We start from the raw sequence: 19,201 nt of genomic DNA, 5'->3' as shown, positions 1-19,201 counted from the left end.
GTTGGGGAGGAGAAGAGAATCAGATTCTCAGAGCTGCCAAATTACCTTCTTTAAAATCAAATTTTCCACAAAAGTTTAAATTGTGAGACGGCAAAGAAACAGAAAAGTAGCGCTTACACAGAGGAACAAAAGCAGCCAATAGAAACCACACACGAGAAAGCCCGACCAGTGGACATGTGACTTAGCAATTCCACTCAGATGCACATACCCTAGAGAAATGGAAACAAAAGTCCATGCAAAAAAAATGTGTACATGAATGTTCATAGCAGGATTATTCATAACAGCTAAAAAATGGAAATGACCCAAATACCCATCAGCTGATGAATGGGTAAATAAAATGTAATATATCCATAAAATGGAATACTACTTGTCAATAAAAAGAAATACAGAACTGATACAGGCTGCAATATGGATTAATCTTGAAAAGTAAGTCATGCTAAGTGAAAGCAGCCAGTCACAAAAGACCGCATATTATATGATTCTATTTATATGAAATTTCCAAAGTAGGCAATTTCACAGAGACAGAAAGTAGATTAGTGGTGCCACAGCTGGGGTGCAGGGGAATGGGGAGTGACTGCTAACGGGTACAGGGCTTCTGTTTGGGGTGATGAAAATATTCTAAAAATAGACAGCAGTGATGGTTGTGAACATACTAAAAACCACTGAATGATATGCTTTAAAGGGTCAATTTTGTTATGTTAGCTATATCTCAAAACTATGGTTTTTAAAAAGATGTTGCTTATTTATTTATTTATTTATTTCAACTGTCTTTGTCATGACAAAAATATATATAATTTTTCATTAAACATTTTTCTCAATTTTAAATATGATTCATAATTGAGCAAATTTTGAGTTTAGAAAATTTTGAATTTTAAATTATTCTAGGAAGTGAAGCAATGTTTCTATATAATAAAAAATTGAGATTCACACAATAATAACATGCTTTTTAGCTAAGATAAATAAATATTGTAAGTTGTTGTAGGTGAAGTTGTTTTGAGCTGTCTTTTTTTAAAGATTTTATTTATTTATTCTTAGGGCGAGGGGAAGGCAGGCAGAAAGAGAGGGAGAGAAACATAGAGGTGTGATGTGTGAGAGAAACATCAATCACTCGCCTCTCAGACCACAACCCAGCCATGTGCCCTGACCAGGAATCAAACCCGCAACTTTCTGCTTTGGAGGACAACACCCAACTAACTGAGTCACACTGCTCAGGATATGTTTTGAGCTGCCTTATCTTCCTCAGTAACAGATTGTTTTAAAGAGGAACTTGCTTCAGTTTCTTCCCCATGGCTAGTGGGTTCATCATCTCAGGGGACACAAGCAGTAACTCAAAATTAGATGGGGTCTGTTGCCTGCCAGGCTGCTTTAAAACAAGCTCACAGAACTAAAGACAACACTTAATGTAATCAGCAATTTGCATGTCCTGTGTTCTCTAATTTTCCAGGACACAAAGGAAAACCATGGGATGTACAGCATGTACACACATCACAGTGCCTCAGCAAAACAGGACACATAACGGGTCAAAAATGTCTCTTTGGTATCAGGAAATATTCATTGTGATGATGACAAGTTTCTCTTTAAACTGAGAAATTAAACCCATCTTGTCCCCCAGTTATCATCATCACATTGGACCAGAAATCAATGATGCACCCAAAACTGTGGGACAGCCACTTGAGGTAAGCTGTTTATAATGGTTGATATTAAAATACATGGATCTTTATATCTTATACACTTAAAATTGGCTCACAGACTAGTATTCCAATCTAATATGATTTGAGAATTGCATGGGGGAAACATGCTTTTCAGCTCAGTAAATACTGGTTTAAGTGACTAGTTAAAAAGAACATTTACCTTGAGGTTCATTTTCTCCCATTTCAACCTCAGAATCACTGTCTTCATTATTCTGCAAAGCAACCATTTTTCTTTCATGCATCTTTTTCTACAACATAAAAGGATATTTTTTGGTTAGTCCCATGTGTAAAAGAAGCAGCTTGCATATGAAGTAATTTCTTCCTTGCACACCCACCTTGGACAAGAGCTCACCGCTCCACTGTCTAACCCCCTTGGTGACGTTGACGATGCACTCCACAGCTTTGTTCAGCACTTGCTGTACGTCCTCCAGGGCAGGAACCATGATGATGTTGGGAATGGCCAGAGTGACGTCTGCCCGGAAAATGGGTCGACTGTTCGGCCTCACCCGAGATGTACTGTTACTATCTGAGTTAATGCAAAACAGAGAAAATGTAATCTCGTTAACTTAAAGCAGGATTTATTCCATCATTAGCCAGAAAAATTAAAGCACCTAGAACAATACATAACAGGTGTGTGATCAGACAAATATTTGCTGAATGAGTGAATGGAAACTATTGGAGGATCTAGTTTAGCTCCATGTAACAGAGCAGCTCAGTAGAGACCAAGCCCTTTTCTGTTGCTACAGTTTGTTGGCTCTCACTCCATGGGCACCCACTGTGTGGGATCAGCTGAATTATGTAAACTCTTATCTGAAATATTGCAAATGACACTGTCCCAAAAGCAAGATGCCAACAAATAAGTTAAATGTAAAAAAAAAAATAAGCAAAGAATTAAGAACAAGAATAACTATTAAAGCCAAAGTTAGAACAAATAACCCACTTTAAAATTTCAAATAAAACACATTCCTTTCCTGCCACAGTGTATATAATCCAAACTTGTGGCTTATTACTGCTCCGGGCTTCCTGATGGCACCTTCCACTTCCAGGAAATTCACCTTTAAAGGCAGAGCTTTAAAACCAGACTTATTCTGGTTGTCGATGCAACTAAAACCCTGTATTTTTTTTCACGTGGCATCACTGACAAGATGCCACATTAGGAACTTGCAAGAAGCTCGTCTTGCTGAGGTCCTAAGGGCTGGGTGATTGACGGATGGAGTTGCCCGGGCTTTCGAGCCTTTTCATTTGATTAGGTTCCTGGGTCTGATGTTACAACTAGCAGAAGCCCAGGAAGGTCTATTTAATGTTATTTTTAATATTTAATGTAACTGGCCCAGCAACCTTAGAGAGGGGATTTCCGAAGCCAACTCTAGAAGCTGTAGACTAAACATTTTGCACTGTTTTTATACTCGTATTCATATTGTCTTATCACCTCAGACTCAGATACAAGGCCTTTCAAATGGAGATTTAAAAAAATTACTGCCATTTATGTAAAATAATGTACTGTGACCAAGTTATTTAAATGGAAAATAAAATGCTTTCTTTAATGAAAAGAAAAGTGGAGAAGAAATAAAATATAACTAACCATGTATATCCAAGAAGATTTTAAAGATATAGAAATACAGAAAATTGTGTGTGTGTATAACTTTATATATAGGGTCTGGCACAAATAACACCCCTTTTTTATTACAAAATCTTTTATTAAAAAATCACAAGTATGTAATTCTGTAAAATAACAATATCACATTCAAGCACAGTGTATGACATTTTAGGTGAAATGTTCAAATTAAAACTATACATTATTACACCCATATTATTAGCCTACCAACCACTCAAGCAGGCCTTACTTCTGCCGGACCCCATACATATATAATTAGTAATACCTGTAATATATAAAGTTGGGAAAGAAATGTGACTTCATATTCAGCATATCACCCAACATTTGATAAGTTCTAATAAAGAACTGTCTTCCATTCTGAGCTAAACAAAACATAATGAACCATGCCACCAATCAAAACATTCCTTCAGTGTATACACCTGTTAGTCATTCACTGTCAATTAAATATTAAAGAGGCTTTCCCTTAAATGTCAATTTTCAAAATAAATAAAAAGGCTTTATCATCCTATTATTTTCCCATGTTAATTAATTACTTTTTTACTGTTTTCAATTTAAAATTTAATTTCAGATTGTCTCTAGACTGGATGGATTTCCGTGGCCCATCTGAGAAACACAGCACCTGTCTCTGTATTGCACTGAGGAAGAGATGACTATACTGAGAATGAGGAAACCGGCTGGAAGATGCTAGAGTGACACAAAATTGGTAAAAAGTGTTTCTGCGTTGAACAGCAAGGCATTAATAAGATCACTCTCACTTTAAAAGACTGGCTAATCACCTAACAATTTAACAATGAAAATGTCTTTCCATATATCTTCTTTTAAAGTATGTTTTTACTTTCACTAACTCATTTTGCATGTTTTCACCTTATTATAAAAAAGATGAAAAGTAATGCTGACTAGTATGTTATCATCAAAAGCTAAGTAGCCTTAAGCAAATTACTTAACTTCCCTATTCTCCGTGTTTTCTGTTTTAAGACGAGAGCAGTGATAATATCTACTTCATAGAATTGTTGGTATAATCGAAGTTCGAAATGCATAAACTTACAAGAAGGCACTCGATAAATGGTGGGCTTTTTAACTATTTAATTTTAATAGGAACATACACGTGCTCAACCAGCCACTATGTGTGGCCAGCCAGTGGGCAAATTCTGTGGGATTATTACCCCGGAAGTTAATTGTGTTGGATGAATGAATTCTTCTGCGAATGGCCTCTAGTGCATTCCTTGTAACTTTCAGAAGAGCATCCATGTTTTGGTGATTGAAATGAGACAGCAACTCTCGGGCTTCTTCCTCTAACATCTCAGTCTCTTTCTTCTTTCTCGCGATCGTCACCATAGGCAGGAGGCCTGACCCAGCATTAAAGGAAGATGTTAAGGAGTCAGAATTTACTTCTTCTCTTTTTGCTGTTAAAAAATGAGAAAGATTGAGAGCAAAAGAAAGGGAGAGAGAGAGGTGAAGGGAGAGGGAGAGAGTGAACCATCTATTGCAATTAAAGAGGAAAAAATTAAGATAAATTACATGCAAATTTGGTAACAGTTAAATGTCACACTTCTTAAAAAGTGAGGCCATCAAAGGATCGGAAATGGAAATCGGGTCACCAGGTGGACTGATGGAGGCCTCTCCTTTTCAGTGTGAGGAAACAGGAGAGGCAGGAGCTAAGACTGAAAAGCAAGACTGGGCCCCCAGGACCTGGGGCCTGGGACTCTCTCTTCCACCGACATCCAGAAAACCTCAGGGGAATAGCTGTCCATGGCCTCATCTCTCCCACAGTACGTTCGCTCCAGTGTGGATGTACTGCAACAGAAATCCCAGTCCATAATCCATCCTACTCTACTGAGAAGGTGAAAAAACTCTCAAGTGCAAAGACAGCCAACAAGGGCCAATGCAAAGCACGTGTTTGTAGAGTTTAACAAAAAATAATTTAATTAATGACATAGAGGCATTGCTATATACTCAGAATCATAATTTAGATTTATAAATATCCTTATAAAATTGGAAAGGTGTTTACAGAAGTGTGAAATTAATTGCTACACAGAAAATTAAATTTTACTTGTCAGTGATGTCCTAGAAAAACAGCATCTTTCCACTATCCCATCTCTTACCTGAACTTTCATTTTTGGAATCAGCACCATTCACACTGAATGCCTTCTCATTTTCTTCTTTAGATGGAACTTCCACATCTAGCAACATATTTATTAGCTCATTGACTGCTTCCTCCACCAATGAGCTTTTAAAGTGTAGTATCTGTGCACCATTTACACAAAGGTCCTATGAAAACATTAGCTCAGTGTCATATTTGTTTGTCTAGCTCTTGAGAGCACATCAGTAAGGGTAGTAATGTCACAGACTCAGCCTCCAAATGAGATTTGGGCCGTCAGCCATGCCTGGCCACACCCCTCACACTAACCACGACCAGGCATCCTATAAGGGAACACATTAAAGACAGGGGAGGCAGCCAGTCCAAGGAAGACAAGTACCACATGATTTCTCTTATATGTGGAATCTAATGAACAAAATAAACAAACAGAATAGAAACAGACTCAGACACAGAGAACAAACTAGCAGCTGTCAGAGGGGAGGAGGGTTAGGAAGCTGAGTGAAAAAGGTGAAGGGATTAAGCCAAAAAACAACCCTCATAGACACAGACAGCAGTACAGTGATTGCCAGGGGCATAGGAGAGTTAGGGGAGAGAGGAGAGGGTAAAGGGGGGATAAATGGTGACAGAAAGAGACTTGACTTTGGATGATGGACACACAACACAATATACGGATGACGTATTATAGAATTGTACACTTGAAACCTATATAATTTTATTAACCATTGTTACCCCAATAAATTCAATAAAACTTTTTTTAAAAGTCAAGGGAACCAACTGGAGCAGCATGGATAAACCAAAATTACACTTACTTCTCCAGCAGTGGAGGAAATAACTCCAAAAGCCATCAGCAGCCTCTCTCTGTCCACGAAGTTTCCTTCATTTTATGTAAACCTGCTCTACCCAGGCTTCCCTTCCTCCCCATCTTTGCCAACAAGGAACAGTCAACCCTAACCAACCTCTGATATTCCCCTCCCCCTCCAACTAGATTACACATTCCTCAAGAATGTGATTTAACAAGTATAAACTAGCATCACTAGTTTATTATTTAACTAATAAACTAATATCAATTCTATAGGATGACATATGATAGAAGATAGAGATAGATAGATAGATAGATAGATAGATAGATAGACAAATGATAGACAAACAACTAGACAGGGCTAGATGATGTGATAATGCAGACAGTCAGGGATTTACCACCTCATTGGAAAATAAGTCCATGAAGCAACAGACTGTCAGTTGGTCACCAAACCCAGCTCCATTCCAAATCCCACCACCATTTATCTGGAGACTCTCTAATGTGCTTGTGGACCATCCACTCCAAACAGCTTCACAGTTCACTTACCTCCTCATCACTCATGACATTCACCTCCACCTCCACCACTACAGGACACATGGCATTTTTATTTATTAACTTAGGAACATTCTAATGTGTCCTGAAACTATTAAACTTTTTTTAGCATCAAATAAAGTATAAACTTCACTCCCAACTCAGAACTTCACCCAATTACCAATCTTCATCCTTCGTCCAGAGATAATTATGAAAAAGAGACAGAGACAGTGACAAGAAAGAGGCCAGAGAGAGGTAGAGCAAAGGATGAAAGAGAGCTAACACCGCCTAATGACAAGTATCGACGCTGGCACCAAACTACCTGGGTTCAAATCCTAGCTCTATGTGATTTTAGGAAATCCTTCTGTGCCTCGATTCTCCAATCTGTAAAATGGTGATAATAGTAGAACCTACATTAGGTTGGGAAGTATTCAAGAATATACGTAAAATATTAAGAACAGTGCCTGGCACAAAGTACACATTCAGGAAGTGCTTGTAATTGTTATTAGGTAACAAATCATATATAACCACCAGATCTCTGTTTGCAACCTTGTTCATCTCATTCCATATAAATTAGCTCCTTGTCCTCTGAGAGATCACTAATACTTTTTAAAATCTGCTTCTTAAATCCTCTGACTTCACACACTCTCTCCTAATGACATTTACATTTTCACTTCAACCATTTCTTTGCCAGTATCCTCTACTCCATCACTCTGTTAGCCTTCTGCTGTCCCACGCAGGAGAAGTCCAACCCCAGTGAACTGGGCGGTCTACCTTCTCCACCTGCACAGGTCATGGCAATGCAGATGGTTGGCACTGGGAAGTCATGGTCCCCAAACTCAGTCTGGCTGCCAATGCTTCCCAGGAATCAATCTACATGACTCCTACCACGTTCCTCTAGCAGGCCCCACAATTTCTGTGTCCTCAAGTATTCTCAAATCTTTAGACTATCTTCTCCCATCATACTCAGCTAGTGACCTTGATTTCTACAGCACAAATCAAATGGAGGCCATGACATAGGGATTCACCCAACTCCCTGACACCATGACTTCACCCAGAAGACAACAGGCTTCCATCATTAGCCCCTTTTCCTCCTTTCTTCAGTTCCTTCTACTTAAAATAATCTCACAACCTGAGTTATAAACCAGAGTTGCTGTTTTCCCAGAAACCATGCTTACCAACCATTCCCTTTCTCCCTCCCTATCAGTTTTTTTCCCTCAGCATAGAACACGCTCAGTGAACCTCAACTCAACATCTTCCTCTAGCTACCACAGCAATTGCCCCAGGTCCTTTGCACTTGCTGCTCCCTCTTCCCGGAATGTTCTTCCCCTGGTTTGCTCACTCCCTATATAATCACAGATCATCCCTGACATAAAATCACAGCTCTTTGTCAGGTAATCCTTTTCTCCATTACCCTCTTAATTTTTCTCCACTGAACTAGCCTGACATGTTGTTTGTTTGTTGGCTTTTTGGTACATTTCCCTGTATCCTCCACTTGAAAGTAGGCTCCATGAAGGCAGGGGTTTCATCTGTTTTGTTCATTGCTGTGTCTCCAGCAGTGGTTTGCATAGGAGGAGTTCCACCAAAATAATTGAAAGAATAAATGACTTATAAAAAATAAACAAATTCAGCCCTGGCTATAGCAGCTCAGTGGATTGAGTGCCAGCCTGCAAACCAAATGATTGCTGGATTGATTCCCAGTCAGGGCACATGCCTGTGTTGTAGGCTATGTCCCCAGTAGGGGACACACAAAAGGCATTGATGTTTCTCTCCCTCTCTTTCTTCCCCCTTCCCCTCTCTCTAAAAATAAATAATTAAAATCCTTTTTAAAAATAAATAAAATAAACATTCAAGGGAAATCATTCTTTTATAATGGCAATCATTCATTTATATTGGTAGTGATTTATTTTGGTAATCAAAAATGCAAATTAACATTAGGTTCTATGATCTTCCTACTTAAACTAAAATGTTTAAATTATAACATGTGTAATTAATTTTTATACTTTATTATACTATACTTACAATTTCTTTATAATAAATATAGTAGTATACAATTTATTTGTTATAATAAAATTTCATTATAATTATAATAAAAAGTGTTTGTTGGAAGATAGTGCAAGTGATACTATCACATTGCTGAAGAAATTGTAAATTGATACCCTTCTTTTGAAAAGCAATTTGGCTACAAATATTAAGAGCCATTATATAAAGCTACATTTTTTGATGTGGTAATCTTACTTCAGAGGTAGAAATCATTTTAAAGGGGAAAAGGGTGTGATGCATTTAAATATATTCATTGCAGCTCTTGCAAAAATATCAAAACTTTTGGAAGTCATATAAATGTCCAGTAACAAGGAACTAGCAAGTACATTCAAATCCATCAACTGAACACAATATTCTGAAAGCATTGTTAAAATGGTAGCTATGAGAGCCATATAGCAACATGAAAAATACTTTGTGAAGAAATGTTAAGTGAGAGAAAAAAAAGTTTGAAATCAGTATGGATAGTAAGGATCACAACCTTCTTACGAGGCACATAAATAGGCAGTACACCAAACACAGTGCCCTAATGACAGGAGGGGCTCACTGTCCCTAGGCTGCTTGTGCAAAGAGTGTGGTTGGTGCTAACCATCTGCCTTCCTTCTGGGACTCTGCACTTTGGGTCCATGTTAGGCAGAGGTGCCTATGTGACCAAACCCAATAATAACCTTGGAACTGAGTCTCTTGTGGGCTTCCCTGGGCAGACACACTGCATACATGTTGCTGCATTTTTGTTGCTGGGGGGAGACTGAGCTCTGTGTGGCTCTCATGAGAGGGAGAAAACATAAGGAAGCCTGAACGTGCATTCCTCTGAATGCCTGTCCCTTCTGTTACAGCATGATCATGCATCCTTTCTGCAGCATGGTCACAGGCCTTAGCCTTGAGTGCAACTGGACTCTGAGTTCCATGAGCCCTTCCAGTGGGGATAATTTTGGAGACTCCTGATGTACCATGTTAAAATCATCATTGATTTTAATGATGTTCTGATAATCAGGATGCCCATCAGGGACACTGTAAATGACATGAAAGTGACATTCCTAAGGGGGCACTTCAGGGACCACCACTGCCAGGATCTTAACCTGTGTGCCGGGGAGGAAGTGTCCTGTTGGCAAATGCGTCTGAGGAAGACTGGGTTAAAGAACGCTAAATGGGCTCTTTTCCAGGAGACTTTCTGAAGGCCTTATCTTCTAACTTAATTATTTTATTATGATATTCCCCGAAAATGGGGGAATGTTGAACTAAGTATAAAATTCATAGGTTCAAAGTTCTTAAAATTCTAAAAAATCAAAAACAAATGTATAAAGTTTGTACAAACAAATAAGAAACCAATAACATTCAGGTAAACAATGTTAAGTTTACTACAAGATGCATGGAGTATTCTGTGGAAATTCAAGGGTGGACTTTTTTTTTACTGTTTTATTTCATTGTTTTTCAACTATGGTTGTCTCCATTTTCTCCCCTCTACGCCCCTCGCCCATCCACCCCCACTTCCCACCCTCGATCCTGCCCTCTTTGACTTTGTCCATGTGTCCTTTATACATGTTCCTTGACGATCAAGGGTGGATGTTAGCAATGGAATCATATGGATGTGGATTCATTTTACATGCAAAACCTGAACAGTACTTTTGGTTCAACACTGCTAATGAAAGGAAGGCCTGCTTACACAAAAAGGCTTTAAAAACTATCCGAATGCATGTAGGCTTTGCTTGTTAGTTTGCTTGTTAGACTATTCGGATCCATGATTAATCAAAGTGAAGGCCTCATTTAATATATTACTATGTAAAGAATCTGTAAGGGCAGAGCAAGGTACAGTGCACCCTAGGCAATTTGGACACTGACTCCACCTTTCCCAGGTTTCCTGGCAGTGGCTCCAGAACCATGTGCTGTGGAACACCACTTTGGGAAACGCTGCTCTACAGAAGAGTAAAAAGAAGAAATTCTGTCCAGAAGCTGTTTAAAACAATTGTTTGATTAATTAACCCTAGTTTACTACACGCTCTTCAGCTAAATAGCTCTATTCTTCAAACAAATAAAGAAAAAATGACAAATGTGTTCCACAAGTCATTTCCATCGTACCGATCTGAAACGATTTGTTCCTCATGTCTAAGTGACTGCCTACCTTCATTTCTCTTCATTTGCAAATTATTTTCAGAGGACTCCACGTCTGAATAACATCCATCAATGACCAATCGCAGGTAGAGAAAAAAAGGTAATTTATCCTTCAAAAATGCCCTCCACAGAAAAATGAATCACAAAATGTTTACAATTAATGAAAACATTAGTATTCTAATAACCTTTGTCACTTGGAGAAACTCCTCACAGGCAAGCGGCTCCTCCTGGGGGAGCCGACAGAGCGGCGTGCTGCTCATTCCTTCCAGAACGGCGTCGATGCGGAACTCGATCAGGTCATTGACCCTGTCCACCAGCAATTCCAGATCCTCTGTGGAAAAAACAGAAGTGAATAAAAAAGATTAAGCATTTTGTTACTGTTGTTGTTGTTGTTCTTAAATCAACACTTGATTAAACTGCAGCAGTAAAACCAAGATAAAGTCACTCCAATTCCAGTTTCACACTTGGCTTTCTCAGGCTATTCCTTCTTTGCCCAGTTTCCCCATTTTCTCAGCCTGCCTTATTCCGACTCAGACAGGAAGATTGGGCTCAAATGCATCTCCCCGAGGAGGTGTCCTGTGACCCGCACATACTGGAGCAGCCCTCTCGTCCGAGCATCCTTCCATTGCCACCTGCATACCGCACGGTCTCCTCTGCAATGCATACTTGCCATTCCTCACATCTCCGATGCTTAGCCCAGTGCCCGTTCCACAGGGGGTATTCCACAGATCCTACCGAAGTGCAATTCCTCCGATGTTTCTTTTACCGTAACTATCATAAGGTACATTTTTTTTTAATTGTGGCAAAGTAATATTGAAATACTGAACACTAAGTGTGATGGACAGAAAGGCCAATTCTGATGGAAATCAACAAATTAATTTCCAAAGTAGAAATGATGGTTAATGAATTGCCATCTATGAAGTAAATATATTTTTCAACTCTTTTCACACAGTTAACCCTTTTTTTTTTACTGATACTACTTTCTTCTAGGAAGAAGGACTGCCTACCTTCTTCCTAGGTAGGCAGTCCTACCTAGGACCTACCTACCTACTTTCTTCTAGGAAGAAGAAAGTTAAATGCATTTAAAATTGAATACAGAAAAATCCATGTTATGTACTTGTGATATACCAGAGATGTAAATATTTCCTTAAATAAATACCTTTACTTCCTAAAGAAGCCCTAAAAGTTCCAATCATTTCTAAGTTAATTATTAAAGAGTACTCAAGACACCAAATAGTTCCACCTGGTAATAGTTCTGCTTACTCATTACTAAAAGAGAGCCAACACTTTTATTTAAACATGTGTGTGCTCAATAAAACTCTTCACTATTTCCGATTCTTTGAGCTTCCTCAAGGGCATCTGAGGTAAGCTGATGTCTTTGAAGAATGCATCTTCCAGGACATGTGTGACCCCCCGCCAATGGATGTCTACATCCTAATCCCCCACAAATGTTACAAAGGAGACCTTGCAGATACGATCAAGTTAAGGATCTTAAGATATGGGGATTGCCCTGGATTATCCAGGTGAGGCCACGGGAGTCACTAGAATATTAATAAGCAGAAGGCAGGAGAGTCAGAGTCAGAATACAATGTGGCTACTGAAGTGGAGAGACGGGGAGAAAGAGACTTGAAGATACTACCCTGCTGGCTTTGAAGATGGAGTGACCGGCAGCCAGCATATGCTCCTAAATGAACGATACAAATAACTACCTATAAAGAGAAGGATTGGCTCACTAAGCAAAATAAAAATCCAGCTGTTGTTGAGCTGCAACAAAGTTTGCCTCCCAAAGAAACTCAATCTTGCTTTGCCCTCACTTTCTTAATTTAAATTACCAAAAAGAAACAGAAGCTGAGAATTAATAAGAGTTTCTTTAGAAACTAGCTCCTTGTCTCCAGGAAACACTCTAATAAAATGTCCAAATTGTTAATGCTCCAATCCTGATATTCTCTAAGGAGAATATTACTAAAGTCTACTTTGGTAGCCTGTTCTCAAATGGTTGTGATAACTCCTCTTATGAAGTTTTTATACAGTTTATAAATGCCTCCTTCTAGAATTTTAGCCAATTTCCTCTTGTTTTCAGTCCTGGGAAGATGTATTTTAGAAAGAATATTGGTTTAAAGGCAAGAAAATTGGGTTCTAAACTCATCTTTACCACGTACATCCATTAAGATTAGAAGTCATTTAGCACCTCTGGATCATGGTTTTTCAATTTTAAACTGAAGGTCTTATTTAAGATTTCAACTATCTTCTCTGCTTCTATAATGCAGCAGTTGTCTGATCATTTATTTAATATTGTTCAACCTTCCAATTATAATGAGACTATAACACTTCTTAATAATATCCTAAGGCCTCTTTACAATTTGTCTTTGAATCCAGCTCCCAACTTATGAAGCAAAACAAAAGACGGCGGGAGGGTTCGACCATTAATTCCTCTCTCCTATCCCAGCACCTCTCAGTTATTATTGAGCACACGGCACCCAGTGAAATAAATAGCTGGACCCTTCTAAGCTCTAAGTTATTTGGAAGGTACAATGAAAAACTACTAATAAGAAAAGCTCTTGACAATACAAGCTATAAATAGACTACTTCAGCAGCCACCTATGTGAGTTAGAGAGAGAATATAAAAGGAGCCACCACAGGAGGGAATCTAGAAGAGACACCCCAGAAAGGATGACTCAGAAATGAGATGATGGGGTCAACAGGTAGGAAAGGGGTGAGGGAAGAAAAGAAACAGAAAGACAATAGCTATACAAAACTATGGCAATCGTGAATTCATAAATGTATGGATGTCTAGTATGCACCGAACTGAAAGTAATTCAAAAGTATAAAAAAAGAAAAAATAGTTCTGGCTGGTATGGCTCAGTGGATTGAGCACTAGCCTGTGAACTAAAGCGTTGCTGTTGCTGGTTTGATTCCCAGTCAGGGCACATGCCTGGGTTGTGGGCCAGGTCCCCAGTAGGGGCTGCACAAGAAGCAACCACACATTGATGTTTTTCTCCCTCTCTTTCTCCCTTCTTTCCCCTCTCTCTAAAAATAAATAAATAAAACCTTTTAAAAACCTGCATTTAAAAAAAAAAAAGAAAGAAAGAAACAGCCTGATTTTCATGTCCTCTGTGGTTAGTTTGGGGCAAAAGATGGAACTGTACTTAACCATTAGAAGAAATCAAAAGATAGTCTCTGGTCCCAAGCGTAAAACAACAAGAAGCCACAGGACGAAGTGGCCCCATGTGGTAGACCAGTCTCGTGAGCATCTGGCAGTGAAACTTACTCTGGGCTACAACACCTGAGGGGAACTGGGCCATGAAGAGAAGGTGGAGGACACTGGGTAGGCAAGGAAAATGCAGCATCTCTGTCTTCCTAGAACCCCCCCATCCCATACCACATCCCAAACTGTGTTCCACTGCCCCCCACGGAAGGTCTATAAGGTGTTAATATGTTCTCCTAGAAGGCATTCGAGGAATTCTGGGAAATGCCACCAAACAACCCACTTTTGGAGACCACTGGACACTGGCATAGTAAAGGCTGCAAGAAGTCCTGCAGAGAAGAAGCCTGCCTGACTGTTTCAACACGAATCTCCCGGACTTACCTGAGCCCAGATCCCTTCTCTGCAGGCTGTACACATTCTGGGAAACTGGATTTTAAGAAACATATCACCTTACATATATACACATACACACACGCTCGTGCGTGCGTGTGTGAAACTTTTAAGGGCATTATAGCATTATATTCCTCATTTAAAAAAGTGTTTGCATAAACATTTCCCGTATATCCTGCTGTTCAGCACTCTACTCTGTCCAAATGTCCGCATTTTTCAAACTGGGGTCTGAAAATACACTAATCTATTAGTATAAAAAGCTGAATGACTCTAAACAGCCTTTAAATTCTAATGTCCAACAATAAGAGTATTTTAAAATGTAGTTAACCTCTGGGAATAGAATCAAATAGTAAATATATATACTTTCCAGGAAATTAATGAATTCATATACTTTGGTAAAATTCCTTAAGGAACGGCTTGAAAATAACACTCTCATTTCACGATTTATATCACAGCAGTACCTGTAAGAAATTGTACAACAGACATTAAGAATTCAGCCTTTCAAATTGAGAAATAATAACCACTTGGACAGACTTACTGATCTTTTCAAAAGCGTTTTTCAAGTATTTCTCAATGTTCAGTGACGTCCAGGTCAGCGCAGCCAGGCCGGGCTGGAGAGCTTCATCCACCTTAGCCAAATGGGGGCCCATCAGTTGCTCTATGGTGGGAGGCATTTTTGACTTCACTCTCTGATATTCAGCCAGCATCAACTGCAATAAAATAGGGTTTGAATAATCAATTAATATCTCACATTAATATAGGTTAATATCACTTTTTAATCCAATAGAATGACTTTTATTTAGGGTAGAGTTTTAGGGCTCCAATAGCAAGCAGCCTGGCAGGAAGAGTGGCCAAAACAACATAAGAATAGAGCAGAAGACAAGAAACCTCTCCATAAATACGCATTCCTAATCTGATAAAACACAACTAAGGAGGTAAAAAAAAGAATTTAAGAGTAAAAATTTCTTTCTCCTTACCCAGGCCAAAAGGAGAGAAAAGTTTTGAGGTCAAGTGACTTTTCTAAGGCAGGTTAAGTCATGTTACCAGTACCTTAACTTGTGTATCACTAAGCTCATTCATTCAACTTTGTGTGCTTATACCACGTGCCTCCTGCCCCTCTGGGCACTTCCTGGGGACCATACTTACCACCCAAAGTGTCAGGGTCATCAGAGGCCTGCCTCAGCCCATGGCTGGAATTGTAGGCAAGTCCAGATGCAAGACCCAGATACAAGGAGTCAAGGATCAGTGTTGATATTATCAAGTGTCATAGCTTAAAGTATCATCCATATACCAAAGACAACCATTTTTTTCCATTAAATTTATTGTGGTGACATTGGTTAATTAAAAATTTATAAAATTTATATCTCCAGCCCAGACCTTACTCCTGACGTCTAGATTCATACATGGCAAGAGCTAGCTCAATGCCTCCACATGAAAATGTAGCAGACGTGTTCAACTTAACATGTTCAAAACTCCCACTGAACCCTCTCTGCCCACAGCATTCTCCATCTCAACTGATGGCAACTCCAGTCTTGGCAACGAGTGACCCTTTCTTTGAGCAATCAGGGTTTTCCACAGCATGGTTTACCTATTATCTGAGAAGGATCTGGGAACTTTTTTAGGAATGAGAATATTTAGTCTGAAATTCTTTAAAAAAGACATAATTGTTTTAACCAAGAGCAGGCTATGAATGAAATCGAGCTACAGATCGAAAGGATGTCAGCTGAAAGGGAAGTCCTGGTGCAGATGGGTAGGACAATGAAGACTACTACGGCCCCTGCCCACCGCAGGAAGATATTTGGGACCGAAGGCACAGAGGATTAGGCAAGGCATGGCCTCACTTGGGAGATAATGAAACCTTTCCAGTAGCGGAGACATCCAGCAGGAACTTCTTAGTGTTAACAAAGGTTGGATTTTAACAAGGAAAATAACACTTTCCTTCAGTCAGCAGCCTGAAGTAACCCACAATGAATAGTAGATGCTCTGTAGCCATCAAAAAATTCTGGTATTGTCAACTAGGTGAAACACTTTCAATGTAAAGGTAATAGAATTGTTAACGTGAAACATATTCATAATGCCACTTTGCCCAGGTACTAGGATTTATTTACCTCCCAGCAACACTAAATTAGATCAAGAAGCCTATTCCAACAAGAACCTACTTACATGTAATATAAACAATGATCGAATTGTTATTAAACAAAATTCCATTTTTCCTCCAGTGCAATTTCAGGCCAAAACTCAGAATCATCCTCACCTTCTCTCTCACGCCGACATGCAATCCATCAGGATATCCTGTTTGCTCCATATCCAAAAAACGATTCTACAACTGACTTGCTTACCACTGCTACCACCACCATTGACTCTCACCTGAACTATTATAATAGTCTATCACTGCCTCCCTGCTTCCACGCACACCCCCTACAGTCTCTGCTCAATTTAGCAACTTCAAGAGAGACCCTTTCAAAATGAAAGTTGGATCACATCACTCCTCAGCTTACATGGCCACATTGCTTCCCATCTTATTCAGGGCTACAAGTTCTTATGTTGGTCTGCAAAGAGATACCCAGTCTGGACTCAATTACTTCTCTGTTTTCACTTCTAATCACTCCTTTCCTCTCTTACCTGCTTCTGCCCTAATAGCTTCCTTAGCCTCAGGGCCTTTGCATCTCCTTCAAATAATTATTCAAATGTCACCTTCTCAATTAGGTTTATCCTAGCTACCTATTTAAGATGATAAACTATCATCAAAAACCACCTTTTTGCCCTATTTTTCCATAACGTCTATCACTTTTCTAATAGACTATATTAATTTACCTATTAATAATGTTCATTACTTATTTTCTGTCTTACCCAACAAGTATATAAGTTCCAAAGGGACAAGAATTTTGTCTGCTTTGTCCAGTGTGTAGGAAACAGTGCCCCGAAGATAGGAGATGATCAGTCATATATATCTAGTTAATTAATTAGTTCTCATCAAAAGAAGAATCTGTGATCAGAAACTCATGGTTCCTGGTGCTCTGCTGAAATTTACCTGTTGTTAATACTGAGCTGTACCAGTAATTTATTCGTATGTTATCATTTTTAAGTAAATATAATAGTACTTACAGCCTACTTTTTATGGTAATGTTAGTGTGAACAACAATTAATTATAAGAAAGTAACTTGAATGTACTTGTTAAATACAATTGTTTTTAAGTTCATGTTTTTATTGTACATGTTTGTGTTACTTTGTCATTAAATTAATGTTTTCCAAAGTGTTTTCCCTGAAATACGAACCCCAGAGATTCCCTAAGAAAAATGGTCTCTGGATGGACAAGTTTGGAAAACACTATATATTTGGTTCACAAAAAGTTCATTTGGTTTTTTCCCTAAGATGGCTCTGGCAGTGCTGAGTTGTCTTTAACTTCATTTGAAACAATTTTGTTGTGATTGTATTACGACAGTTGGCATACCAACGTGCATGTAAAAGAAATCAGTATTCATGAATTTTTATGTAGCCATTTTAATTTTAAAGGTGTAAGAAAAAATGTAACATTTTCAGTATATTATGCTTTATTATTTCAAGAAAGGTAAAAACACAACTGAAATGAAAGAGACTTGTGCAGTGTATGGGGAAGGTGCTGTGACTGATCCAACGTGTCAAAAGTGGTTTGCGAAGTTTCATGCGGGAGAGTCTCACTGGGCCATGCTCTACGGCCGGGTAGAGCAATTGAAGTTGATGGTGATCAAATTGAGAACACAGGAGATAGGTGACACACTCAAAATATCCAAATCAATCAACTATCAGATGTTGTTAAAAATGAAAAATGTATCTTTTATTTTACAGAAAAAAAATATGGTCTTTGGAGGCAACCCAATACAATATCTCCCCTCTTGGACAGTCAACTAATATTAACAATTCTAGAAAAACTGTAGGAAGTGAGCAAAAAGCCCAGTGAAATTTGTGAACATCATTAAACCCAATATTTACCAAATGGGCCACATAGTCCGTTTTTCATATAACGCTTTTCCACAATCTCTATATATCTTTTCAATTTCCAGAAAAGCCACTTTTGAAATTTCCTGAAGCTTTTCTCTGCTGCTCCCTTTTTTTCACTGTCCATCACTTATTCTATTAAGGAAGCAATTCTTACAGTCACCCTTCCATGTCCTACCCTAATCCTCTAAGCCCATGAAGTATTACCCACCAGTTCTATAAATGAGAGGCTGAGGCTTAGGAGGGTAAGGGCATTTGCCCGAAGATAATCATTTGAATTCAGATCAGACTGGCTTCAGAATCTATACTTGTAACTATTAGTATGTACTGGCTCATCTCTTTCTACTTCCAACTGCCTTGCAAGGAATAGATGAAGAAAACAAGCCCTCCGCTACTTTGGCATATCCGTGAAGCCTGAAAACTCTGTTATATATTCAGCACAATAACTCTGCAACCCCTGAGGTGGTTCCCCAAATCTGCCAATAGATCTGCTCTTACCAGCCACTCATGGTGGGTAGAAACCTTTAACTCTTTCAACCTCCAAGATACAATAAATATCAACCAGATGATAATTTACTTGCTCAAACTGTCATTTTCAACTGTGGTAGGTTTTTTTAAGATTTTATTTATTTATTTTTAGAGAGGGAAGGGAGGGAAAAAGAGAGAGAGAAACATCAATGTGCGGTTGCTGGGGGCCATGGCCTGCAACCCAGGCATGTGCCCTGACTGGGAATCTAACCTGCGATGC

At 38.9% G+C, this 19,201-nt stretch overlaps 1 protein-coding gene across 2 annotated transcripts in view; it reads right to left on the bottom strand.

Annotated features, from left to right (window-relative positions):
• The window catches only part of DNAH5 (dynein axonemal heavy chain 5), a 244,307-nt gene that overhangs the window by 144,974 nt on the left and 80,132 nt on the right, over positions 1–19,201 (bottom strand). For both annotated transcript variants that reach the window (XM_036020259.1, XM_036020258.1), the window contains exons 16-21: positions 15,017–15,188; positions 11,069–11,214; positions 5,409–5,574; positions 4,470–4,709; positions 2,027–2,217; positions 1,852–1,939 (exon numbers count right to left, since the gene is read on the bottom strand). In XM_036020259.1, coding sequence (XP_035876152.1) covers positions 1,852–1,939; positions 2,027–2,217; positions 4,470–4,709; positions 5,409–5,574; positions 11,069–11,214; positions 15,017–15,188 — 1,003 coding nt within the window. The remainder of the gene's footprint in view (positions 1–1,851; positions 1,940–2,026; positions 2,218–4,469; positions 4,710–5,408; positions 5,575–11,068; positions 11,215–15,016; positions 15,189–19,201) is intronic.

Source organism: Phyllostomus discolor, chromosome 3, assembly GCF_004126475.2.
Source record: "Phyllostomus discolor isolate MPI-MPIP mPhyDis1 chromosome 3, mPhyDis1.pri.v3, whole genome shotgun sequence".
In the NCBI taxonomy this organism is placed as follows: Eukaryota; Metazoa; Chordata; class Mammalia; order Chiroptera; family Phyllostomidae; genus Phyllostomus; species Phyllostomus discolor.
The sequence above is the reverse complement of the archived record's forward strand: the minus strand, read 5'-3'. Positions and strand labels throughout refer to the sequence as shown.